Source organism: Cenococcum geophilum (assembly GCF_001692895.1).
Source record: "Cenococcum geophilum 1.58 unplaced genomic scaffold K441scaffold_69, whole genome shotgun sequence".
Lineage (NCBI taxonomy): Eukaryota > Fungi > Ascomycota > Dothideomycetes > Gloniales > Gloniaceae > Cenococcum > Cenococcum geophilum.
In genome coordinates, this window is record NW_027137627.1 from 341,637 (window position 1) to 366,748 (window position 25,112).

At 38.3% G+C, this 25,112-nt stretch overlaps 2 protein-coding genes across 2 annotated transcripts; one reads left to right on the plus strand and one right to left on the minus strand.

The window, feature by feature from the left end:
* Positions 1-4,355: 4,355 nt before the first annotated feature.
* On the minus strand, positions 4,356-6,399 carry K441DRAFT_700647 (glycosyltransferase family 2 protein; the record flags this gene model as incomplete). Its single annotated transcript, XM_067653266.1, has 6 exons — positions 4,356-4,917; positions 4,966-5,147; positions 5,204-5,434; positions 5,492-5,812; positions 5,874-6,121; positions 6,207-6,399. 6 exons carry the CDS (start codon positions 6,397-6,399, stop codon positions 4,641-4,643), a joined length of 1,452 nt encoding a protein of 483 aa, XP_067497832.1. The 3' UTR covers positions 4,356-4,640.
* A 765-nt stretch (positions 6,400-7,164) lies between these two features.
* K441DRAFT_589234 (HET-domain-containing protein) lies at positions 7,165-8,057 on the plus strand (the record flags this gene model as incomplete). The annotated part of the gene is made up of 2 exons (XM_067644755.1): positions 7,165-7,931; positions 8,006-8,057. 2 exons carry the CDS (start codon positions 7,165-7,167, stop codon positions 8,055-8,057), a joined length of 819 nt encoding a protein of 272 aa, XP_067497833.1.
* Positions 8,058-25,112: the final 17,055 nt, after the last annotated feature.

Genomic DNA, 25,112 nt, shown 5'->3' on the forward strand with positions numbered 1-25,112 from the left:
TAAGTGGTTTAATGGCTTAATGGGCGGCAGGAAGGTCCTCCTACTTATTAATTCTGCTCCTAGCCACGCTGCTGGTATAAATATGGTATTGGAGCTCGCTAGCTTGCTTAATACTAGGGTTAAATTCCTACCTAAAAACGTTACCTTTCTCTATTAGCCCCTAGATTAGGGTATAATTTAAACCTTTAAAGCCTACTACCGCCGCTACTGGCTATCCTATATAGTAGATTAGGTGGAACAAGATAGGAACCCCCTTAAGTTAATAAACGTACTTAGGGCTGTTCAATGGGCTACTGCGGCTTGGTGTGAGATCAGCCCTTAAACCGTAATAAATTGCTTCACGCATTTAACAATCTTTGGACCCCGTGAGGGCCCCTAGGGTTAGCCAAGCGGGTACAGCAAGCCTTAGCTTAAGGCCGAATTGCAGGTGTATGCATAGCAGCTTAGCTAGGTAGGGCAAATTAGGCAGTTAATGGCTATTAGTAGCTTTATTAATCTAGAGGGGGAGGATGCCTTAGCAGAGCCTAAGGCCTCATTAACTCAGGAAGCAATTGAGGCCTTAATTATAGCTTTATATAACGAGCCAGATGACGAGGAAAGCGACGCTGATAAACCATAAGTTATTAAGCTTAATGAGGCTTTAGATGCACTAGAGCGCCTTAAGCTCTATAAGGGGCAGCAAGAGGGGGGTGATAAGGCTCTAATTGCAACTCTCATAAAGGTAGAGAGAGTAATTCGAGGCCGTCGAGCTGTATAAGTAAAGTAGACGACTATTACGAGCTTCTTTAAGTAGTATGGATAGAGAAAAGAGTTATTTTAGCCCCTTGCAGTAATTAATAAGTGAACTCGCAATATAACGTTTCCATACGGTATAACGTTTAACCCCCCTACTACCGAGCTAAACGGTATAACGCGGTTTTACTATACTCTTAAAAGATTAGCACCTAATACCTAGTCTTAGAACGGTCCAGCGGAACGTTTTAGGGGGGTAATTATATAGAAGGGTTGATGCGTAAGGGTTGCAGCCTATCTACTAGAAGAGCTATAGCCTAAAGTCTTTAAGGCAGCTGCCTATCTGCTTAATCGGATGCCTAGTAAAGGACTTAAGTAGTAGATACCTTATAAGAATATCTAGTTAGCGATAGGTATATCACCACTAAAACCTAATATAGGTTACCTACGAGTCTATAGCTATAGGGCCTATCCTCTTAAGTATAATATTTTACGCCTAAATAAGCTTATACTAAGGGCCTATATAGGATATCTAGTAGGGTATAATTTAACGAATATCTTTTAAATCTATATTCCTAGTTAGAAGAAGGTTATCAGAATAAAAGACGTATAATTTAATAAGTAATTGCTCTATAATGACTTATAGCTAAATCTAGCAAATATACTCCGAGTAAAGACTAACTAAATGTTAGAAATAATTAATATCCGTTAGATATAGAACCTCTAAGACAAATTAGAATTATTATCTAATAAAAGCAATAAAAGCGATAAAACTCTAGATAAGATTTAAGTTAATACTAAAGGAAGACAATAGGTGGATTCTAGTAGAAATTAGGAAGAGCCTAATATTAAAAGTAGTAAGCAACTAGATTTAAGCTCTAAAGATAACTTAACTCTAGGGCTTCCTACCCCTAATAAAATATTAGAACCTAACTTACCGGAGCCTCTACTGTCCTTAAATACCTCAGTAAAGAAGAAGCTGTACTATATTATAGTTCCAACTAATAAAGCTAAGCTAAAAAAGAATATTGTTAGCGATATAGAAGAGCAAAACGTTATTAAAGGGAAGAGACTTAAAGAACGTTTAAAGGCCTACGTAAGTTTCCTAACTAACGTTACTAAGGATAAGAGCCTTCTAGCTTAAAGAGCAGCCTTTAATATAGGGCTTACCTTTTACTAAAAGCTATATTATAACTAGCTCCTACTACTACCTAGGAACTAGAAGGAGCTTTAAAGACATTAATATAAGGAAGAATTCGTGGCTACTGCTTAGAAGGAGTTCACTAACCTTTAAAATAAAGGAATGTTTAAGGTTGTTAAAGAGACGATCGATATTAAACCCGTGCCTATTATCTAGACGTTTACCTACAAAACTAATACTAATAGCTATCTAACGAAATTTAAAGCCCGCCTTTACGTACGAGGTAATCTATAAGAGTTAGTATATAAGGACACCTATGCCGTAATACTAGTAGTAAGATCGTTTAAAGCACTAATAGCTATCGTTGTAATATTTAACCTAGACTACTAGCAGGGTAACGCCGTTAACGTATTTATAAACAGCCTAATTAACGAGGTCGTTTATATTAAGAGCCTAGATAGATTTATAATTAAGGGTAAGTGCCTACTGCTTTACAGAGCGCTCTATAGATTGCGACGATCACCTCTGCTATAGTATAGTAACTTAACGACAATACTTAAAAAGAAAGGCTTGAAGCCAATGGCGGAGGAGCCTTGCCTATATCATAACGATTAGCTAATAGTCTTCTTCTACGTTAATAATATCACAGCCGCCTGCCGAAAGAGAGACCTCCTTAAGCTTAAGACCTTTAAGGAGCACCTTATAAAAAGGTATAAGATAAAGGACCTAGGTAAACTTACCTAGTTTCTAGGAATTTAAATAATCCACAATAGAGAGAATAGGAAGCTTTAGCTTAGCCAGAACGCTTATATTAATAAGATCGCGATAAGCTTCAATATAAAGGACTATTATAAAGTCTATACACTAATAGGCAATAAGGAACTTAAGCTTAATCTAGAACAAGCCTTAAAGTAGGACATCTACACCTATTAAAGAAAGGTCGGATCTGCGCTCTATACAGCCTATATTACCTATCTAGACGCGGCGAGATTAATAAGCAAGCTATTAGAATTCTCTTAAAACCCGTTACTAATTTACAATGCAGCTGCTATAAGGGTAATTGCCTACCTTTATTAAACCAGAACTCTTATAATTAAGTACTTAAAGGAGAATATAATAAATTAAATCTTCGTAAGGGCCAGTAATATATTATTTAGCAATAACCTAGTAAGCAGAAAGAGCACAGAAGGTTACCTATTCACCTTATTTAAAGGGCTAATTAACTAGCGATCTACGAAGTAAAAGTTAGTAATAAAATTAAGTATAAAAGTAGAGCTCCTAGCCTTATTACATACAGCTACCAAATTAATTTAGTAGTAGCGATTCTTTAAAGAAATCGGATTTAACCTTAATAAGAAGTAAATAATATATTATAATAACCTATAAACTATTTAACTACTAACCAAAAGTAACGTAGAGCTTAACACCAAGCTTTAATACATTAATATCTATTACCACTAGCTCCGCCAGAAAGTTCATAAAGGAAGCATCAATATTAAATGGGTGCCTACTGCGGATATGACAGCAGACGGCCTAACGAAGGCTCTACCTCATCAAAAGCACAAGATATTTGTTTAGTAATTGAACCTTGTTAATATTAAGGATCTAATTTAATTTAATTTAAATGATATTTAGGCAAGGTAAATATATAGAGGATTTCCTTTGATTTAACACCAAATTGCTATTGTGACTTTTTAGTATTTCTATAGCAGCCCAGAAGGCTCTGTGCAGCTGGGGGGGTGTATTAACCTGAATTGAAGTTCCTTACTACCATCGTAATACTGTCTGACGACCTAGATCGTTTATACGAACTATGTCTCAGTTGTCTCGTATCTTGAGCTCGTATGTCTCATCGAACGTCTCATTACCTGTTTCTCTTAACTATGACCTACTACATGACGACGTTGTCGTCATTGTATTTGGACCTACCTGATGTATATAAGAGAGCTTCTAGAGCCCTCTTTAATAAACAGAGTTCTCATTCTGAATTACCAGTTCAACAGTTATCTTCGGGTCCAAGAATGCATCAAGGGCTTCCTTCTTCCAGTTGTACAGCACAGTAGCAATTCCGTCCGCAAGACGGAGTGACTTTAAGATCGTTTCTTCGTTAATGTCCGAACATTCGATAATATGCATGTGGTCTGCCGGGGCAGAGGTCACATTCGTCGCTGTAGACCAGAGGGACGCAGCCATCAGAAATGCTCTCGCCGTCGCCGTCGTCGTCGTCGTCACCCATATCTCCAATGCCGACGTGATGATATTGTGTGGACTCTTGGGCACTAGGACTTCCGGACGGGATCTCGAGCTTAACATTTAGGCTTGGTTGCTCAATCGAAGAGAGTTTTAGATGTGGATCCATCTTTATAGTCTAAATTCGTATAACTATAATGGAGGATGTTGTCGAGAGTTGGAGGAAGCGAGTGCTAGATGGAAGAGATCACAAAGGTGAAGTTGACTGGAGGGGAGAATTAGATTCCACTTCACTTCCCTTCCCTTCCCTTCACTATGGATTATCGGATATCTATGACGTAGGAGGTCGACTACTAAAATGTGGTATATCCTTTTCACTTCATCAAATCTTGCTACCGGGATAACCACATTCGAGCTCCGTATGTCTCTTTCATGGGGTTTGCTCTCCTAAGTTGCATCATGCTCAGTGTTTTTATCAATATTCCGAGAAATCATAAAATCAAGACAAAACCTTTCAATGCGCAATCCTCCAGACATGATCTATGAGCAATAAGACAGAAAAATCGCCTCAAATATTTCAGACCTTCTTGACGACGTGGAATTTCTTTGGCGGAAATAGGAGTGCTTCAATAACCAGCGCACACTCCAAAAGGTTGAAAAGAGGATTGAGGAAAAAGGTCATGATAACATGTCCGACCATTTGCCAAATCGAAATACCACCAGCGTCAACATCTTGAGCTATAGTAGATGTTATTGCAGCCCAAAGCCCTTCCGTACAGCAAATGACTCCCCAGACGAACACCCACCGAGGAATGACGATAGGATTTTCGCGGATAAATAGGATGTAAATTGAACTTTGAGAGACTTAGAGACAATATCAACTAAGGGCTGTGACCACTTACTGAAAAATACCAACAAAGTAGAATGGGCATCCCACATAAGACCAACGCGCGACCGGCTCATGGCACGACCATATGCCGGCAAACCATCTTTTTCGCTGGGCGCAGACGTCTTTCATGGACCGGGGGGGTTGCTCACGTGCAATAGCGTCGAGCCAGCCGAATTTGTAACCTTTATTGGCTGCCTAGAGGTATATCAGAACTCTACTCATTGCCATGAGCGGGAGCATATGTAGCTTACGCGTAGACCAAACCAAAAGTCTTCCGCAAGGCAATCAGTGTCCCAACCGATGTCGTTCTCCACTTGGCCATTTATGAGAATAAATGAGCCATGGACCCAGCCTGAAGCGGGCCGCGCGTGGAGCTTGAAGGGCAAGCGGAAGTGGCCAAAGTCCGCTGTGATTCTGCCAATTTCTCCAACAGTGAGGAACGGATTTCTCCAGTGACCTTTGCTATTATAGAAAATGGTTCCCTTACAAGTATTAAACTCGTCCCAATGTCCTTAAAAGAAAGAGGAAAGTGCACTCACCATTCCAAAATGGCGGTCTCCGCGCTCAATGAAATTCAAGCATGCCTTAACAGCATATGCATCTACCGTTGTCTCCTCATCAAGGTGAAGAACCCAGTCTTCAGGTCCGAGACTCTGACCTAACCGGGCATATTCGAGAGCTCGTGCCTTATACAGGGCTTTGGGTGGTTTAAAGCTGGGCAGCACGAAGAGTATCTCAACAAAATCCGGGATATGACCTACTAAAGCATGCGGAAGACTGTTATCGAGAATTATGTGGAAGCGGATCCGCGAGTCTATGTGCCGCAACTCATCCCAATTGGCAATGGTATTCAAAACGGTCTGCGTTAGCGAGCTGTTAGTGGGTTGAAAATCTTACTCTAGAGGATAGCCTTGAGCGTACCTGAGCGTTATCGCCTCTTGTGACTAAAAACAACCGTAAAGACTTGAAGGTCCTTGTCTGTGGTTTCTCCCTGTATTCAAAAGGATTTATTGGCCAACAAACGCCTAGCGTATAACCAAAGGGGAATACTTGAGAAAGATGCGCGGGCGCGCCAATAAGCACGCATACAAGCGTATCGGACGTCCACCATGAGGAATAATCAATCACAGTTCGTATTAGAAGATAACGTGAGATTAGAAAATATGACACTATCAAGATAATGCTGTCAGCTCTCCTAGCGCATTTTGAATGACTGTTTAAAGAAGCTTCGATTCTAGAGAGATTCTAGCTTACGAAAGAAGCATATTGTTAGGCCGATGGGGCAAATGATCCAGTTATACTCAAGCACCCTAAAGAGTGATTCGGATCTCTGATCTTCAAATTTCCGTCGTTTATGGGAATCGCTGCCGGCAAGCAAGATGTGTTTCCCTAGAGGAGAGATATTGTGCGTGAGAGTTGTCCCATTAGATGTTGTAATGGCAGCCATTCTGGTTGGCCGTCAAGGTTGATTGACACAAATATGTCCTTGAAAGCGGGAGCCAGCTGGCTTTAAATAATCATGATAGGAAACCTTAGTCCCGTAGTAGGGTTAGTAGTTGTACTACAATCAAGGATGTGAATATAATGTTCCGACTGGTACCGGTACACGCGATTTTCCGGAACATTTCTGCCTCATTCCGAAACGAGTCGTCCTTATTCCGGAATGGGTGGTGTATCATTTTAATCAGCTTCATTCCGGATTAATCAACTCATTCCGGTGCTCTAAAAGTGGTGTTCACGGCTCGGTTGAGCGCCTGCTGAGTCGCTGAGCCGCACGTGACACTAACAACCCCGTTGACATTCGCAACGGGGGTTGTTAGTGCCACGTGCGGCTCAGCGACTCAGCGGGCGCTCAGCGTAAAGGTAAATCCTGCCTGTGCTGGCTTCTCTACGCTAGCGCATCTCCACCTCTGTCGCACCACCTTTCTACAAACTTCCCATCAGCCCACGGCTCATTAAATAAGCCCAGGCCCCGGATATTACCATGCTCTGTGGTATATGCGATCATCTGGAAATCGTTGCAAACGACTTCATTATTAAACCGGAAGACGACACTTCAAAATTTGACGAATCCCATGATCTTGGAACCCTGCATGAAATTCGTCAGAGAGCTCACTACTGCCCTAGCTGCTGTCTTTTTGTTGAGGCCATCGGTGCTTCAGAGCATCCGTCTAGCCAACTTGAGAAGAATATTCAGTGTCAGTTATACTGGATGAGTGAAGGTTTTGTATCTACCGAAGAAGGTCCAACAGTCCGCTGTCTTCGATTGAGTGCACAGCCATGGCCACATGCGTTCAATGAGTTCAACAGGCTTACTATACTTGCTGAAGATGCGCCAGATGGGCATCGCCTCTTTTTTAGCCGCAAGATTCCCTCAGAACGACTAAGTGTTAAGCTTATAAAGAAGTGGGTGAAATCATGCCAGAGATGGCATGGCGAAGACTGTGAAGAGCCATTGACCAAATCTGTGTTGGAAATGCCCCCAAATTTTAGAGTTATTGATACGTGGGCTCGTTGTGTCGTCCAAGCCCCACCACATTGCAGATATCTTACTCTCAGTTATGTGTGGGGCCCTATCGAGGTCTTCAAATTGACTTCAAGTAACATCAAGATGCTGGCAGGCCCTGGAGGATTGAAGAAAGTGTGGCATTGTCTTCCGACTACCATCCAGGATGCCATAACGCTAACCTCATCACTCTCCGAACGATACATTTGGATTGACAGTATGTGCATAATTCAAGACGACGACGCCGACAAACGAGGCTTGATTCCACATATGGATCTCATTTATGATCGAGGCTTCATGACAATCGTTGCAGCTACCGGCGATAACGCCAATGCTGGATTGCCCGGAGTCCGTAAGAAGTCCAGAAGTTGCGTACAGATGGTTGAGGAACTCCGTCCCAGCTTGCGACTAACATGTCCGAAGCATCTAACGGACTTGTTGAATAATTCCGTCTACGAGTCTCGAGGCTGGACGTACGTGCTCAGACTTTCCGTACTTTGTGTTGCCGTTTAGAATTTCATACACCAAGCTGACCATTCTTTGGAAGTTATCAAGAGAGATGCTTATCCAGGCGATGTCTCGTCTTCGCTCATAGATAGATAATTTTCTAGTGCCGTCGTGTTGTTTGGCGTGAGGATGTTATCCTCGAAAATCCTGACGTCGAGGCCAGTTTCGACTCCATGAGCAAGCACTGCCTCAGTGGATTCGCCAGTGCTGGAGAACCGCACGCCGACTATGCCGGCTCTTTGTATGAATACTCTCATCGAAAGCTTAGTTACGACTCCGATATTTTGAACGCCTTCGCAGGTATATCGAAAATTCTCTTTAAGCGAATAGAAGATAATAGCACGAAGGAGACCAACAGCGTGTACGGCCTGCCAGTGAATGAGCTTGACTGGGCCCTGCTATGGCAAGCAAATAAAACTGCTCATAGACGATCTGGTTGGTGGCCTTCCTGGTCATGGTGTGGTTGGTCCGGTGGTGTGTATATGCTTCTCAGCGATCTAAAGTACTTAGACCTCCAGGATTGGTTGAGGAACCACACCTGGATTGATTGGATAACATACTCTGTAGATGGCCGGCCGCAAACTCGCATTCCCTCCGATTGTGTATATCAACGAAGCGAAACCCGATGGCCGCCGCTCACCCACCCACCCATTGTGAAAGCCCAGCCCCATGACGTACTATCTACCGAAAGGTTTTACATTGCAAATGCTCATGATGCATTGAGACTCCAATCTCAGCTTGTCTATGATCAAGCAGGATGCCTACCCTTACTCCATTTCGCATCACTGTCCGCCAAATTCTACCTACAGGTTACGGACGACCTCACAAACGACGATGAACCCATAGACCGCAGCTATAAAATATGTGATTCAACAAAGACTCCTTGTGGCTGCATATAGATTAGTAAACTCTGGATCCACCGGCCTGACGAAGCGTACGATTTTATCGTCCTTTCTGATGCTAGATCGAAAGACATGAAAATGTTTGCGCTTCCAGCTATCGGCTCTGAGAGGGAGTGGGGTGCGTATCATGTAATGCTAGTTGATTTGGTGAGTGGTGGAAACGTAGTGGAGAGGGTTGCAGTTGGTCATGTTTATCAAGAGGCCCTGGACAGGGCGATTGAGCCTGGTGTGAAGTGGAAGGAGATATGGCTTCGCTGATCTAGGGGCTTTAAATTTCAGACGATAGGTGCACGACTTAGTGTCGACCTGAATCGAAGTTCCTTACCACCATCGAACTACTGTCTGACGACCTAGATCGTCTTGACGTACTTTGTCTTAGTTGTCTCTCAACTTATAACTAAATGTCTTATCGAATATCTTATTACCTATTTCTATTACCTATTTTAACTTAGTTGTCTAGACCTACCTAATGTATATAAAGAGCTTCTAGAGCCCTCTTTAATAGACAGAGTTCTCATTCCTAATCGTCCGTTTAATAGTTATAAGCCTAGGCCGTCTACTATATCATCTTTAATTTAAAGCCTTTATTCTAATTAATTTCCATTATAAGAAATAGTACTGTATAAGATATAGCTTGAACTTCTAGCGGGTTGTATTCTTGTTAAAATTACTAATAAGATAATTTAAAGGTTGCTATTTACGTTTTTGATATAGTAGATATAGTAAAATCTTCACCGAATTCCGATGTCCCCATGCATCCCGAAATGCCCCTGATTTGCATAAATAAAGATCATTGGTACAGAGAGGGCAAAGACCATGTTAGAGGACCTCGATTTCTTTGTCAACTTCTATTCGAACCTCAACTGTTCCTTGAACGTGCACATGTTTCTAGAACTGACAGTGAATCTTTAATCGAATGGAGATATTACAGCTGCTTCAATGCATAAAGTGCCAAGACGTAGTATTCACCCCAGTGTGGTCAGTAATAAATCTTATCATGATAAGATCAATCAATAATCGTTATCGAAGATTATTGCTTATTACTCGCTTATTTCAATAATTACTAATAATTTCTTGGCGCACCCTACTATAGAGTAAAATATCAAATCTCCTAGTTTCTCTAGGTATTATATATAATTATAGCTTTAGAAGCTAATTCCTCTCTTCTTATAGGTACTCTTAACTCGATTAACGCCTCTAGCATATAATAAGAGAGGAGTTTAAGGTCCCTAATTTATTAATACTCCCGCCTACTAAATAATAATAAGCTAAAGCTTAATAAAAAAGGCTATAAGATTATCTACTGCTTTAAGTGCTTATATGGCGCATTAGCAACTACCAACCTCCGGAATTACTTAAAGTTAAAGCATTAAATTATTCTGGCAGTTAGCGACAGCAGTATAGTTGTCAATAATTTATTGTTAAGCTTATTATCGATATCGCTTATTGATAAGATTAATATCGATTAAATTTATTGTTAATAATTTTTGGCACTAGCCCAAAACTAAGAACCCCTATAGCCCCACCAATATAGCTCTAAATTATATAAATAACGGCTTATTTATAGCTATAAAGTAGGGCTATAAAATAAGCCCTAGTTTATATAATTTGGAGCTATATTAGTGGGGTTATAGGGAGTATATTATTTTAATGGGGTGTAGTAGACGTACGGGCCACCTTATGTACGCGCCCACCTTATATACGGTTTTCCTTACCAAAATATACCCAAATATACCTTTTTATACCACCTATAACTTAATAACCTTTAAATAGAATTTTATAAAAATTTACATATAGCTTATTAATTACTAAAATTATAACTTTATAGCAAAAAAATATTATAAAAGGTTTAATTATAATTTTAAATTATAATATATATAAAAATATAACTATTAAACTTAATAAATATAAAAAGAATTATTTATATAATAGTTATATATTTATATATAATATAGCGGCCGTCAAAAACGGACTCTGCACCTGTACGTGGTGACGGCTATGAACCTGAGTTTTAGACTCAGAGCCAACGCAGAGACGTCGCATAGCGTGCGATACGACCTAGTGGTGGTGGTTATGAGTATTATGGGCGGTGGTGAAAAGTTTTTATATGGGATGGTGAGATCTCGAAAACCACTACTGAGTGCCCCTTACGATAACAGTAATACTATTCTCCTATTAAGGCACCTGTACGATCTAACATGGATGCATGGTACTTAATAGCATCCCCCGACCCCCAATAGAAAGCATCGACGACCTCTTATATTGACGAACGAGCGAATGCGAACGAGTAATAAGCAATGAGCAAATATACGGCCCCTCCTAACCCCTAGGGCGATCGCCCGCGGAGCATGCGGTTACTCGCCATCAACTATCGAATACCGAAAGTACCTGGCAGCCTGGATGATACCGTACGGTTTTCCTGTCTCCTCTTAAGGAGTGGTGACCCTTGGCGAGGGCCTAGTGACTGGGGCCTAGGCACAAAAGATACCCAGGCATACACGTCCCGCTGCCTTATGGTATGGTGTGGTGGTAGTTTATAGATGAATCCCCCTTACGCCTTCGATAGGCCTTAGGGGGGGGGAGGCATGGCGTATATGGCAATGGTTAAATAAGAGATAGCATACAGGGGATGGCCAAGATATGGGAAATAATAGTATAGCAATCAATTAATCGCAAGGACTGTATGTCCTAGTAAAGGAAGTAGTGGTTCCTAAGGAGTTCGAACATCTAAGGAGGACAGGACGTAGCCGTAGGCCCGCAGGGCCGCCGCTACGGACGGACATGGCAAGCCGGGGTTTTTCATCCTACTGAGGTGGCTCATAGGGTTTTTCCTCCCCCAACATATCAGGGGTTTTCTTCCTGTAAATTTATAAGTTTCCCCTGTATACGGAGTAGTCTGCGTAGGCCGCATAGGATCCGTATCAGACGTTAAGCAATAAATTATTATTATATATAATTGTCGGAACATTAATCACGTGACGTAGTCATGGGACTACGAAGTGAGACTAACTGTCTGACCTTAGAGCAACCCCTTTCTTTTAGACGACAATTAACTACTAACTTTAACACCGCATACGTACCACTATAAGTGATATTCGTGCATGTTGATAAAGAGAGTTATACCGATACTAATTAGTAGACGTATAGATTAGGAAATACGTAATAGTAAAGCTCGAGAACTAGTACTATTCGGTGTTCGATGATCGCAGAGCTACCGCCCTATTTTAGTTAAAGGAGAAAGCTATGTTACCCTCGAAGCTTGAGACCACGTATTAACTTACTGATATATAAGATCGCCTAGAGAATTGTATCTTTATTTAGAGAGAGCTACGTTACCCCCCTTAAAGCTTAAGACCACGTATTAACTTAACTATTGACGCGTTAGATCGCCTAGAGGACCCTTAAAGCTCGAAACTACGTATTAACTTAACTGTTAATGCGTTAGATCGCCTAGAGGACCGTATCTTTGCTAAGAATCGTCTTTAGTCTTTAGTCTTTAAAACTGTAGATTTGTTAAGGGGACACGTATATACCCTTATACCCCCACCTTTACACACCTTAAACCCCGAACTTAACCTTAAACTTAAACCTTTAGAACCTCTACTTAACCTTGAACCACGGCATACACAAAGACACGACAATATGGAAATTAACTGGAAGGAAAGAATTGCTAAATACAGCAACGGAATTGACTTGAAGACGGCTATGGATAATAATCTAGCGGAGTATATAGAGACTAAGATGCACCTATACACACGGTATAACCTTACAGACTTTTTATTATAGACAGCGTTTTAGGAAGACTTTAAAGACTTTACGCCAGAGCTCTTTAAACGAGCATAATTTAAAACTAGAATAGGAATCCGTAACTACCTAGTTAAGAGAGGAGTATATATTATTAAGCAAGACAAGAGACACACTCTTAGTAAGGTGCTAACGGACGTCGCTAATAAAGAAGAGCCTTATAAATGGACGGACGAAGAAATTAACCTAGCCCTTATTAAGATCGGGCCAATGATTACTATGGCTCTGCGGAACTGACTTAATTTGACCTTAGATAAGCTTACTGCACCGCTAGCTACTTTAATCGCTGCACTACCGGCTACCCCAGTTGCTGCCCCCGCTACCCCTACTACCCTCCCTGGATCTACTCTAACCGCTACACCGCCAGCCACTTCGATTGCTGCCCCTACTACCCCTACTACCCCTCCCGGTCCTCAATCCTCTAATTATAACTAAATCCACGCTTTTATTGACCAATTGCTATAGCTAAGAGAGCAGCAATTATAGCAGCCGCAGTAATTATAGCAGCCGCAGCAACCGTAGTAACCGCAGCAGCTATATATATATATACCTGAACTAGCTGTGTCTAGTGTGGAGTAAGGACCTAGGTAAGGACCTAGATATAGCAAGAAGGTGGCTATAATTGTAAAGATCTATATAAACGACCAAAAGTACGATGGAGTTAATGACAGCTTTAACTTTAAGTTAACTATCTTTTATAACATCTGTAAGAGATCTGGCTTACTACTAGAAGGCTATATAGTAGCATTCCCTAGTATGCTAAAAGGGCTTGCTTAGGACCACTACTATAACAGTAACCTTAAGTTAAAACCTTTTACTGAAGCCTATAACCATATACGACAATTCTTTAAAGGGCTAGAATACTACTGTAAGAACCTTATAGAGTAGAACAGTATAACCCTTTAAGGAGTTATAGATAAGAACCCTAATAAGTTAATCTATTAGAACTTCTAACTACTTATAAATAAGCTGCTAAAGCAACGTTATAGATTATACCTAGACTTCCGTATAAACCGTATTCTTATAAATAAGTTGGTTACTGCTTACTAGGGAGTACTAGTATACCGCATCGCCGTCTCTAACCCTTTAGAAGACCTCTTTTAGTTAATTAGTAAGCTACAATCCTCCATTATTGTGTAGGAAAAAGAACACCCCCTATAGGCCTTAATAAGATTGTCTTACTAAGCTTTTTTTACAGATTAACGCTACTACTGAAATGACTAGAATTGAGACCGAAACACCAATTGTTATAGTAGCAATCGCCTCTATAGAACTAACAGCAGACTAAAGGCCAAGTGCTATGTCTGTAAGAAGGAGGACTGCCGTTTATAGAAATATATAGAGGAGGAGCGTAATCGGTCCAGAGACGACTATAAAAGACGCTTTATTAATATTAAGGGCCGTAATAAGGGTAACTTTAACAACCATTTTAAGCAATACGTCGCTGCTTGCGAAAGAGATGAAGATAACGATTTAGACTTTAAAGCCTATATATAAAACGCTGACGACCTTAGGAACGATGCTAGAGAACCTAACGATAGTTCTACCTATATTACTACCTTTGGAACACTTACTATGGAGGAAGTAACCTCTATAAGCGTAGAGCTAGCTAATAAGGCTTATATATACCTGCTTACGGCTTTAGAACTTACCACAGAATCTACTACGGAGCCTTATACGGAGACCGACCCATTTGCCTATAGCACAGCTATAGCCACAGCGTTACAATATACCTTGACGGTCTTTATGGGAATTATAATTGATACGGGTACTTCGCGCAAGTCTACAGCTGGCTACGGTTAATTTTAAGCTCTATAGGCCGTAGACAAGTCCGTAAGTCTTAATATATTAACTAAAGGCTAAGTAACTATCTAATTCGGGATTGGAGCCTTTACGTCTATCGGAACTATAGACGTTAACAGCCCTATAGGCAAGGTATAATTCTATATCGTTAAAGCAGATACTCCCTTTCTACTTTACTTGGTAGATATAGATAGACTCTATATTAAATACGATAACCTAAAGGACGTCATTATTACCCACACTAAAAAGGTGCCAGTAGTTAGACAATTTGGCCACCCATTTCTCCTATAGAGCTTTTCCTTACAGTCTTATTTAGTTAAGTCTTTTAATATAAACCCTTGCTACTTAACTGACGTAGAACTACGACGTCTATACCGTCGATTTGGTTACCCGTCAATTGATAGACTGCAAAAGCTTCTCGATAAGGCTGGCCACGGCTATAACACTGATAGATCCGCTATTAAAGAGCTAACCAGACTCTGCTACTATTATTAGAAGTATAGCAGATCTCTAGATAGATTTCGCTTTACCTTATAAGACGACGTTAATTTTAATTATAATATCATCGTTAACATTATGTATATTAGCGGCTCCCCCCTATTATACGTAGTTAACAAAGCAACTCGATTTCAAGCTGGTAGATAGCTATGAGACATCAGCGCTAAGCATACTTAGGACATTCTATGGATATACTAAATCGATAGCTATTTAGGACCACCAGACTTAATCACTATAGACGCTGGGAAGAACTTTATTAGCAAGGAGTTTAAGCACTATGCTGCCACTATAGGAGTAACTATAAAGTCAGTTCTAGTCGAATTACACAATTTTATTAGGATAGTAGAGCGCTACCATGGTCCGCTATAATAAGCCTACTAAATTATTACGACTGAAATCCCTAAAACTAGTAAGGAGATGGCCCTATAAATGGCCTTTAAAGCTATTAATAATACGGCTGGCCTAGAAGGCCTAGTCCCTATACTCCTAGTCTTTAGAGCCTACCCCTAAATAGTTAAATCGGACGCGTTATTACCTTTAGTTATATAACGAGCTGCGGCTATTAAGAAAGCAATGGTGGAAATCTAGAAGCTATAAGCTAAATAATAGATCGCTAACGCTCTTAATATGCGAAACGGACCACGAACTAACGCCATTTACGGCCTCCTACCTAGTTCGCCTATCTTAGTCTGGAGAAAAGGTAATATTGGCTAAAGTGGTTATTAAAATAGGCCACATACGCTACTTGCCGTTGACGGTAAGACCTATACCGTAAAGCTACCGAATGGGCCTACGACCTTCCGCTCTACGGTTGTAAAACCTTACCTACTAGACCTATAAGACCCAGTTAAACCAAGAGAGCCTATTAAATTAGCTAAACCAGTACCTTTACTAGCTAAACCTTAATTGTTACCTAAAGTTAAACTATAGCTACCGCTAAAGCGAGGTAGAGGTCGCCCCTGTAAATACCTATTACTTATGGCTGTTGTAGATATAACTGTTACGGATGCTATAATAGATATAGACGCTTTCACAGGTGATATTACGGATATTGCAGATATCGCAGATATCGCTATCTACTTATAGGACGATGATACCGTAGATACGGCTAGCACTACTATTTACTTATAGAACGATAGCAATACCCAATTTAGCGCTTTATGATAAAAGGAGGTTACAGGCCTACTTAAGAAAGGCGTCTTTGAGATTATTAAACTATATAATATACTAAAGGGGGTCAGACTCTTTAATTCACGGTTTATTGATAAGATTAAGAATAAGGGAACCGATAAAGCCTTTAAGAAATCACGACTTGTTATATAGGCCTATAATGACTTAGAGAAAGAGCTGGTCCTTATTTAGTCACTAACAATTTAACGAGTTAGCCAGCGGCTAATTCTCTATATCGCTGCTATGCTACTATAGACACGACTCTACCTCTAAGACATCTCACAAGCCTACGTCTAGTCTACTACAAACCTAAACCGTAAGTTCTACGTATGACTACTACACGAGCTAAATAAATAATTAGGAATTGATATAGACTCCGTTCTAAAGGTTATAAAGCCACTTTATAGAGTATCTAAAACTAAAAACCACTAGTTTAAGACCTACTATTTATACTATATTAATTAGCTATAAATGGACTAGTCTATATACGACCCTTGCTTACTCTATAGCGACAAGCCTTTTAGAATCGTTGGCCTATAGACTAACAATATACTGTTCCTCGCAGATAATACCTTTATAGAGGCTAAATAAAGCGAACTATATAAGGCTAAATTTATGGCTAAGGAGCAAGAGTAATTAACCGCTAATACACCAATTAAGTTTAATGGAGGACTTATTTAATTAACATAAGATAGGAGTATTACGCTAACGTAAAAGCGCCAGTATAAGAACCTTAGTGTGGTTAATACTACACTAGTAGATAGTACTAGCCCTAGAGGAGTTACGCGTGGCCTACTTATGCTAAAGGACCAGTATATTGCTTAACGCGCTAGAGGAGCCTATATTGCCTTAGTCTGTCAGCCAGAGGCCTTATTTAACCTATCCTTTACTGCCTAGGTAATTAACCCAGTTAAAGATAATATAAAGAGTTTTAATAAGTGATTAAGCTGGTAGATTAAGAACGTAAATAGAGGCCTAAAGTTTGTTAAGCTAGACGTTAATACCTTATAACTCCTAGTATTTATAGACGCTTCCTTCGCCAACAATAAGGACTTATCTTTGTAAATTGGCTATATACTTATACTAGCAGACGCCTTAAATAAGGCAAATATCGTTTACTGGTCCTTAATTAAGTGCAAAAGAGTCACTAGGAGTGTATTAGCCTTAGAGTTATACGGCATAGCGTATAGTTTCGATATAGGCGCTATAATTAAATCTACGCTAGACAAGGTCTTATAGGTTAACTTACTATTTATTCTCTATACTAATTTAAAGTCTTTATACGACTATCTTGTCCGACTAGGAACTACGTAAGAGAAACGCTTAATAATTGATATAATGTGCCTTCGCTAAGCTTATGAATGAAGATAGATTACTAAAGTTAAGTGGATTAATGGAGATACTAACCCTATGGACGCTATAATAAAGGGTAAGCCCTATACAGTACTATCACAGCTTATTAATACGAATTAAGTTGAATTATGGGCTATAGGGTAGGTTAAGCAAACGGATTTGACTTTGGTTTAGCGTTGGCGCTAGTACTAAGTGAGCTAATAGCAATTTTCCATCCCGGGGATGGAAAATCCTAATTAGTTGGCAGAAGTTAGGTTCGGCAGAATTTAGCAGAATTCGGTAATATAGCAGAATTTGGCAGAATTTGGTATTATGGCAGAATTTAACAGAATTTGGTAACATGGCAGAATTTAGCAGAATTCGGTATTATGGCAGAATTTGGCAGAATTTGGTAATATGGCAAAATTTGGCAGAAAGTCGCTATTGCGTATACGTTACGAGTAGTCTAGAAGACTTAACTTTAGAGTATAGATTAGCCTTCTTTTTAGAGTTGCTCCAGTGTCGGAACATTAATCACGTGACGTAGTTATAGGACTACGAAGCGAGACTAACTGTCTGACCTTAGAGCAACCCCTTTCTTCTAGACAACAATTAACTACCAACTTCAACACCGCATACGTACCACTACAAGTGATATTCGTGCACGTTGATAAAGAGAGTTATACCGACAATAATATAGCTATTTATATTAATTTAATAATACAAAGTAAGTTATATCTAGGGGCACGAAATACATATAGTATTGTATGCTCGTTTGGATAATAATAGCTGACTTTTTATTTATATATAAAGAGGTAGAATTTAAGGGGTTTCCTAAGCTCGCTTAGCTCACGTAATTGCGTCTATAAATTCCTGTTCGAACTTATTTAGATAATAGCTATATAATAGGTCTATTATTAATATTATTAATTATTTTAGTTTATATAAAAAAAGAACTTTTTTAACTTTATTTTTAAAATATATATATCTTAATTTTTTTATTTTTTATATAAACTTATAGTTTTAGTATCTAATAAGCTATATTTAAATTTTTATAAAATTCTATTTAAAGGTTATTAAGTTATAGGTGGTATAAAAAGGTATATTTAGGCATATTTTGGTAAGGAAAACCGTATACGAGGTGGGCGCGTATACGAGGTGGCCCATACGTCTATCTAGAAGCGAGTTGCAGTAGATAAGAAAACCACAATAAGAAGAGTCGTTAATATTAATCTGTATCGTAAAAAATAAGCTTAAGATAGACTGTAAAGCGTAATACGGTTAATATTAAGCATTATTAACAAGCATTGTCAATATTGATTGATATTAACGTTTAATAAGCAATATTGATTGAAACCTTATCGACTTATCGAAAACCACACTAAGCGACAGTAGTACCAAAGTTGCAGCATACGAGAAATTAAAGCAACTCTATAATAAAGCTTCTGCCCAGAATGATATAACCGAGTTTAATTCTTAGGTGCTTAAGAAGATTCTTAATAAGGACGTTATTAAATAGGCTCTTTTTAACTTAATTGTTATATAAAACCTTCCTTTTTGGGCTATTAAATGGCCAGAACTTTATATACTCTGCCAGGCTCTAAATCTAGAATTAAGAAGCTATATCCCAGCATCTTATACAACTATTGCTAAAATGGTTGATAATTTATTCTAATTACAAATAGATATTATACAGAAGAAGCTTTAGTCTATGTTAATAAATATTTATCTTACTATTAATATCTAGACCTTACTAAATAACTACCTTCTTCTTGTAATCTGTACTTACTTTATTAACAACTAGGAGGTACTAATAAAGGCTTTTCTTATTCTTTATATAGTAGCTAGTTATAATAGGGAGGACTAATAAAATGCTTTACTTTTAGTTCTAAAGAACTTTAGAATCGTATAAAAGCTTAAAGCTATTATTGCCGATAACTCTAGTATAAACAACACTCTCTACTATATAATTAGTTAGTATCTTTTTAAGAATAAAGATATTAAATAGGATCCTACGCAATAGCGGATCCATTACTAGGGCTATATTATTAATCTTGCTATTTTAGTATTCTTATTTTAAGATGTTATTAATATTAAGCAAATTAAGCTATATAAAGAGGATAAGGAGAGTAGGAAGGAACTTAGTAAAAAGGAAAAAAAGGAAAAGTAAGACTTATTTTCGCGTATGGGTGTACTTAGTAAGCTTTATAATATTATTATCTATATACGCTCCTTAGCTGCACATATAAAACTATTTAAGAGTTATATAGGGAGAAGGATTTTACTTAATAATTGTATATAATGGAATAGCTGGTTTTATATACTTACTATAGCACTTAAGTATAGGAGTATAGTTAATAAGTATATAGAGGAAAACTTATTAACACTCCTAAAGGATAGTCTTACTCTATAAGACTGGCAACTACTTTATATAATATTAGAGTTCCTTATACCCTTTAAGAAAGTAACACGGAAATTATAAGGTAATAATATAATACTTAACCAAGTGCTTCCTACTATGGATATTTTAATTAAGTATATAAATAGGGCTCTTATACGTCTATTCTTATTTCTTATTTATAAAAACTAACGCTATAATAGAAACTATATTGTGGTAATAAAGTCTTTATTTTTAGAATTATATATTACTGGGTAAAGTTTAATAAGTACTATACGGAAACTAATAAGTCGCCTCTTTATATAGCTGCTCTTGTAACGGAACCTTATAGCAAGAACTACGGTAAACTCGTTATTAGGCTAGGTATGTAGGAAATGCAGTATAAACGTCGACACAATAATAATAACTAGTGGAGTGGTTGCCTAACAGATTAACTCCAATTGTATTTTAAGAATCACTATAAGGAAGGAACCAGTGTAGTTTAAAATAAAATCTTATCTGATAAGATCAATAAATAATTTTATTTTCGTATTTGTTATTATTTTTATCAATTAGCTAAAAAAAATAAAATCTCTTAGCATACCCCGCTCTACCTATCTAATATTAAGAATTCCATCAACCACCATTCTAATTTTATCTTTTATTATACGGTATAATGGCTTCTAAAGCAGAGTCATCTATTTTCTTATCTACTCTTAAATCTACTAAGGTTAAAGGACTAGAAGCTAGTATACGCGGGCTATTAGACATCTCTCTCCACAAGCACACTCGGCTGCCGTACAACCATAAACCAGAAAGATACAAGAAGAATAAGATCTATTACTATAAATACTATATAGATCTACCGTATAGCGGAAAATCTACAATAAACCTTTAAAATTACCTTAAAAGCAAGCATCAAATTAATTGTCTAGTTAACGGCCTAGGCATTCGTATAACAGTAAAGATATAGCTTAAGGAGTTATATAAGAGGCTCTCGGCTACTAATTAAGGAGAAGAAATTAACTAAATTATACTCCGCAAAGTCCTTAATAAGGAGCTAGTTTACAAGGCTCTTATTTCATTAATTATTATATAATGTCTTCCATTCCAAATGGTTAAGTGGCCAGAGTTCCATATACTTTGTTATATTCTTAATCCTTAGGCAGACAATATTATTACAACAGCTTATTCTAAAGTTAGTAAACTAATTAATACCTCCTAGCTCTCCCAAAAGGATATTATACAAGACAAGCTTTAGGCAGCAATATTAAGCATCCATATCTCGCTTAATATTTAGACGTCTCTAAATAAGCATCTTCTTCTCGTAGTTTGCGCGCACTTTACTTAGCAGAATAAGCAGAAGCTTTTAAGGGCGCTTCTTACTCTTCATACGGTATATTCTTATAGCGGCGAGGATTAATTCGGAGTTCTTCTTCCTGTCCTATAGGACTTTAAAGTCATATAACAGATTGGTGCAATTATTTATAATAATACTTCTACAAATAATACTCTCTATTATATAGTAGGTGCCTACCTAAAGAAAGAAAAGAAGATTAACTGGAATCCTATTTATTAACGTATCCGCTATAACGGCCATATTATCAACCTTGCTATATAGGCTTTTCTCTTTAAAGACGTTATTAGTATTAAGCAAATCCAGTTATATAAAGTAGAGGATAAAAGCGGAGATAAAATTAGCAAAGCACAGCTAGCTATTTAAAGGGATACGTTTCGTCATATGGGTGTCCTTAGCAAGCTTTATAACATCGTTATCCATACACAAAGTTCTGCAGGTTGTACAAAAGATATTAAGGCTTTTACTAGAAGAAGAATTCCTCTTAATAATTATACGAGATAGAATAGCTGGTTCTATATACTTAATATTACGCTTTAAAAGGATGGGGCGATTTATAAGTACTAGAGGAATTATCAGGACACCCTTAAAGAGGACGAGTTAACTAACTTAGACTAGGATACGCTTCGTACAATACATAAGTTTCTTTAAATATTTTATAAAGTTACCCTTAGAACGTAAGGACATCAAGCAATAATCAACGGTGTACTAACTTTAATAGATGCTCTTGTTTAATACTTTAAAAACAGCCTTATATAACTCTTATTCCCCTTATCTTAGGAATTTATTAATCTTATAATAGGAATACTATAAAGCTAATAAGGATTTCTGTAAGTATATCTACGCAGGCTAGCAAGTATTTAATAAGTATTACCTTAAGTCGGACGATTCCCCCTTATACACTGCTGCAATCATTCTTCACCTAAGTTATCGTACGAAGTATATTAAGTTAAACTGGGAAAAGAAGTAGTAAAAGCCCGCGCTTAATAGGGTTAAGGCTCTATAGGAGATAAAGTATAGAGGAGATAATCCTTCTACCCTAAGTACTACTATATTATATAATAAGATTCTAAAGCCAAATGTCACGGGACGGGGCAGTGGCTACAAGACGTATGTATTCGAGGAGTCTACAAGACGTTGCGCGATCGATCGTAAGGGTCGAGGGCGTAAGGAGGTGATATACCTACGCGTAGCTGACATAAGCTGTACGCGAGGTGTACGCGAGAGCACGGGGCTCTCCTATGGAGGCCCCTGCGGTGGGGTTCCGTGACACTACCCCCCCTCCTATAGAGGCGGAGCTTCGGCGACGCTATGGTTACTATATACATATAGAAGGGATACTTAGGGTATAGAAAAGAAGAAAAGGGGGGTATTACTAAAGGCTTGAAACAACGTTATGTAATAAGGCTTGGTATCTAAGAATCCGACTAATTAGATAACTTTAACCGCCGGTTAAAGTTCCTGGACATCTTAATGATATTCTGGTTATGTAATCGCACTTTACCACAATTTAACGGCAATTTAATAGTAATTTGCCCCTACGTGGTAATGTATAACGGTTTAACTCTATAAGGGCTCCTATAGAGGATTAGGTATAAAATCTCTACTTAGGCCTAGTTTCTATAGGTTCGCGTAGTGAAAGTCGCTAATTAAATCCTTTGCATTTTTGAAGTCTTCCTATAGTTGCTATTTTGGCTAGTCTATATCAAATCCTATATATATAGCTCTGTAGTAGAGCCATCGTCCTCTGCCTTTACTAAAGTATTTAGAGTTAATAATTCATTTAACGGTCCACTCCTCGTGGTTTTTATCTTCGTTTTTGTCTCGGATTAGTACTAGTGGGGGTTTAGGCTATATTTGCCCCGGTAAGGGGTTAGGCTGGTAAAGGTATAGTAGCTATAGGTGAAATACAGGCTATATCCCACGGGTGGCTAGGGCAGGCGGGAGCTCTAGCTCGTATACGGCTCCCCTATTAATGACTTATTTAATTAGGTAGGGGCTAAGGTTCTTATAATTAAGTGACTTTATAGGCCTCTATATAGAGATATTGCGTGTATTTAGCTATACCTAGTCGCCAACACGCATCTTTGGTGGTGGCGTTCTATAACGGTTAGCGAAGTAGGCCTGCTTTGCTTAAGCCCAGGCCATTTCTCCCTTACAGTAGTTGAGTAGATTTTTTATGCGGTCTGTATGCTGGTTGGCAAGTAGTATCTTAAGGCGTTTTCTATATGGTAGTTTCTTATTAATAGGTTCTAGTAGTTCTATGCTGGATTAGGGGTAATATCCCTTATTTGCGAAGAACGGGGTAAGTCCTATAGTAGTTAAGACGTAGTTATTTGCTGCGAATTTACCTAGTAGGAGGTAATCCACCTAGTTATCTTAACTATAGGCGACTACCTATCGTAGGTACGCTTTTATGCTAGTATTAGCGTTTTCCAGTTACCTAGCAGTTTTATAGTAGAAGGATATAGACATCTTAACGGAGATGCTAAGGCGTTGGCAGATTCGTCTCTATATATTAGAGCCGAACTATATGCCTTAGTTAGACGTAATTAAGTTAGGTAACCTATATAATCGGTAGATTTCGCAAAGAAAGGCGTTAGTAATATCGCTAACGGCTACGCCTTCGGTTAGGACATAGTGGCGCTCTTTTATAAGTCGGCATATTATTATAAGGATATTCTTATAGGTATAGCCATATCGCTTATAGGGTGGTAGGTTAACAACGAAATCTATAGCGATATCTGCCTATTATTGTATAGGTACTAGTAGAGGGTGTAGTAGTCCTTAGTACTTTATATTAAAGGCCTTAGCGCGCTTATAACTGTAATAGGCGCCTATAAAGCGTTTAACTAAGTCTATTATTTTAGGCTAGAAGTAGTATCGGTTAAGAAGCTTATAGGTTCCTCCTCTACCTAAATAGCCGCTTAATTAGAGGTTGTGGGCCATTTAGATTAGTTACCGTTATAGATTTTCTAAGTTAGGGACGAATAAACGGCCTCTATAATAGAGCCTATTCTCTTTTACTTCTAAGGCTGCCATATTAATCTAGCCTAAGCTTTAGAGTTTAGTTAGTAGCGTATAGGCGCTAGCGGTCTTTGCGGTAATAAGTTAATACAGTAATAGGTCAATAGAGGTGTTATATACCGTAGTAATAAGCTTATTAATTTTGGGAGGTAATTTTAGTTCTATAGTATGGAGCTAAGGTATAGTTAGCTTTATTATAGGTAGCATACCTAGGGCTAAATTCCGTACTTTTAGGATTATTTGTTATTGGAACTGGTTATAGGGGTCATCTTTAAACTAAGGAAGGTCTTATAAGCGGCGTGTTAGGCTATTAGGCTTAGTACCTTGTACTCCTGGCCTATATATAATTTTAAAGTTAAAACTAAAAAGGAACTCGTTCCAGCGTACTTGGCGTTAGTTTAGCTATTTTATAGTTATAAAGTACTTAAGGTTGCGATAATCCGTAAGGACTTTAGTTGGCTGGTTAGGTTCTGCTAAAAAGAGTTCCGGTTAGAATTCCTTAAACGCTTATATAATTGCGAGAAGTTCCTTATTATAGATTTCGTAGTTATATTTTTATAGTATAAGCTTAGATAAATAAAATGCGACTAGGTAGAGGAAACCATTATCACCTATTTGGGAAAAAATGCCTGCGTTAACGTAGTCTAAGAAGTCAGTCTTAAGATAGAGTTATCGTCCTGGTATAAAGTAAGCTAAGATAGGTGCTTTAGTAAAAGCATCTTTAAGGTCTTAGAACGCCTTCTTGTATTTAGGCATCTAGATAAAACGTAAATATATTTTTCTTCCTTTCGCAAAAAGGCCCTTCGTTCGCATTATTGCTATAAGTAGTGCTATAATACCCGAGAAGTTGTATATAAATTTTTAATAAAAGTTAGCG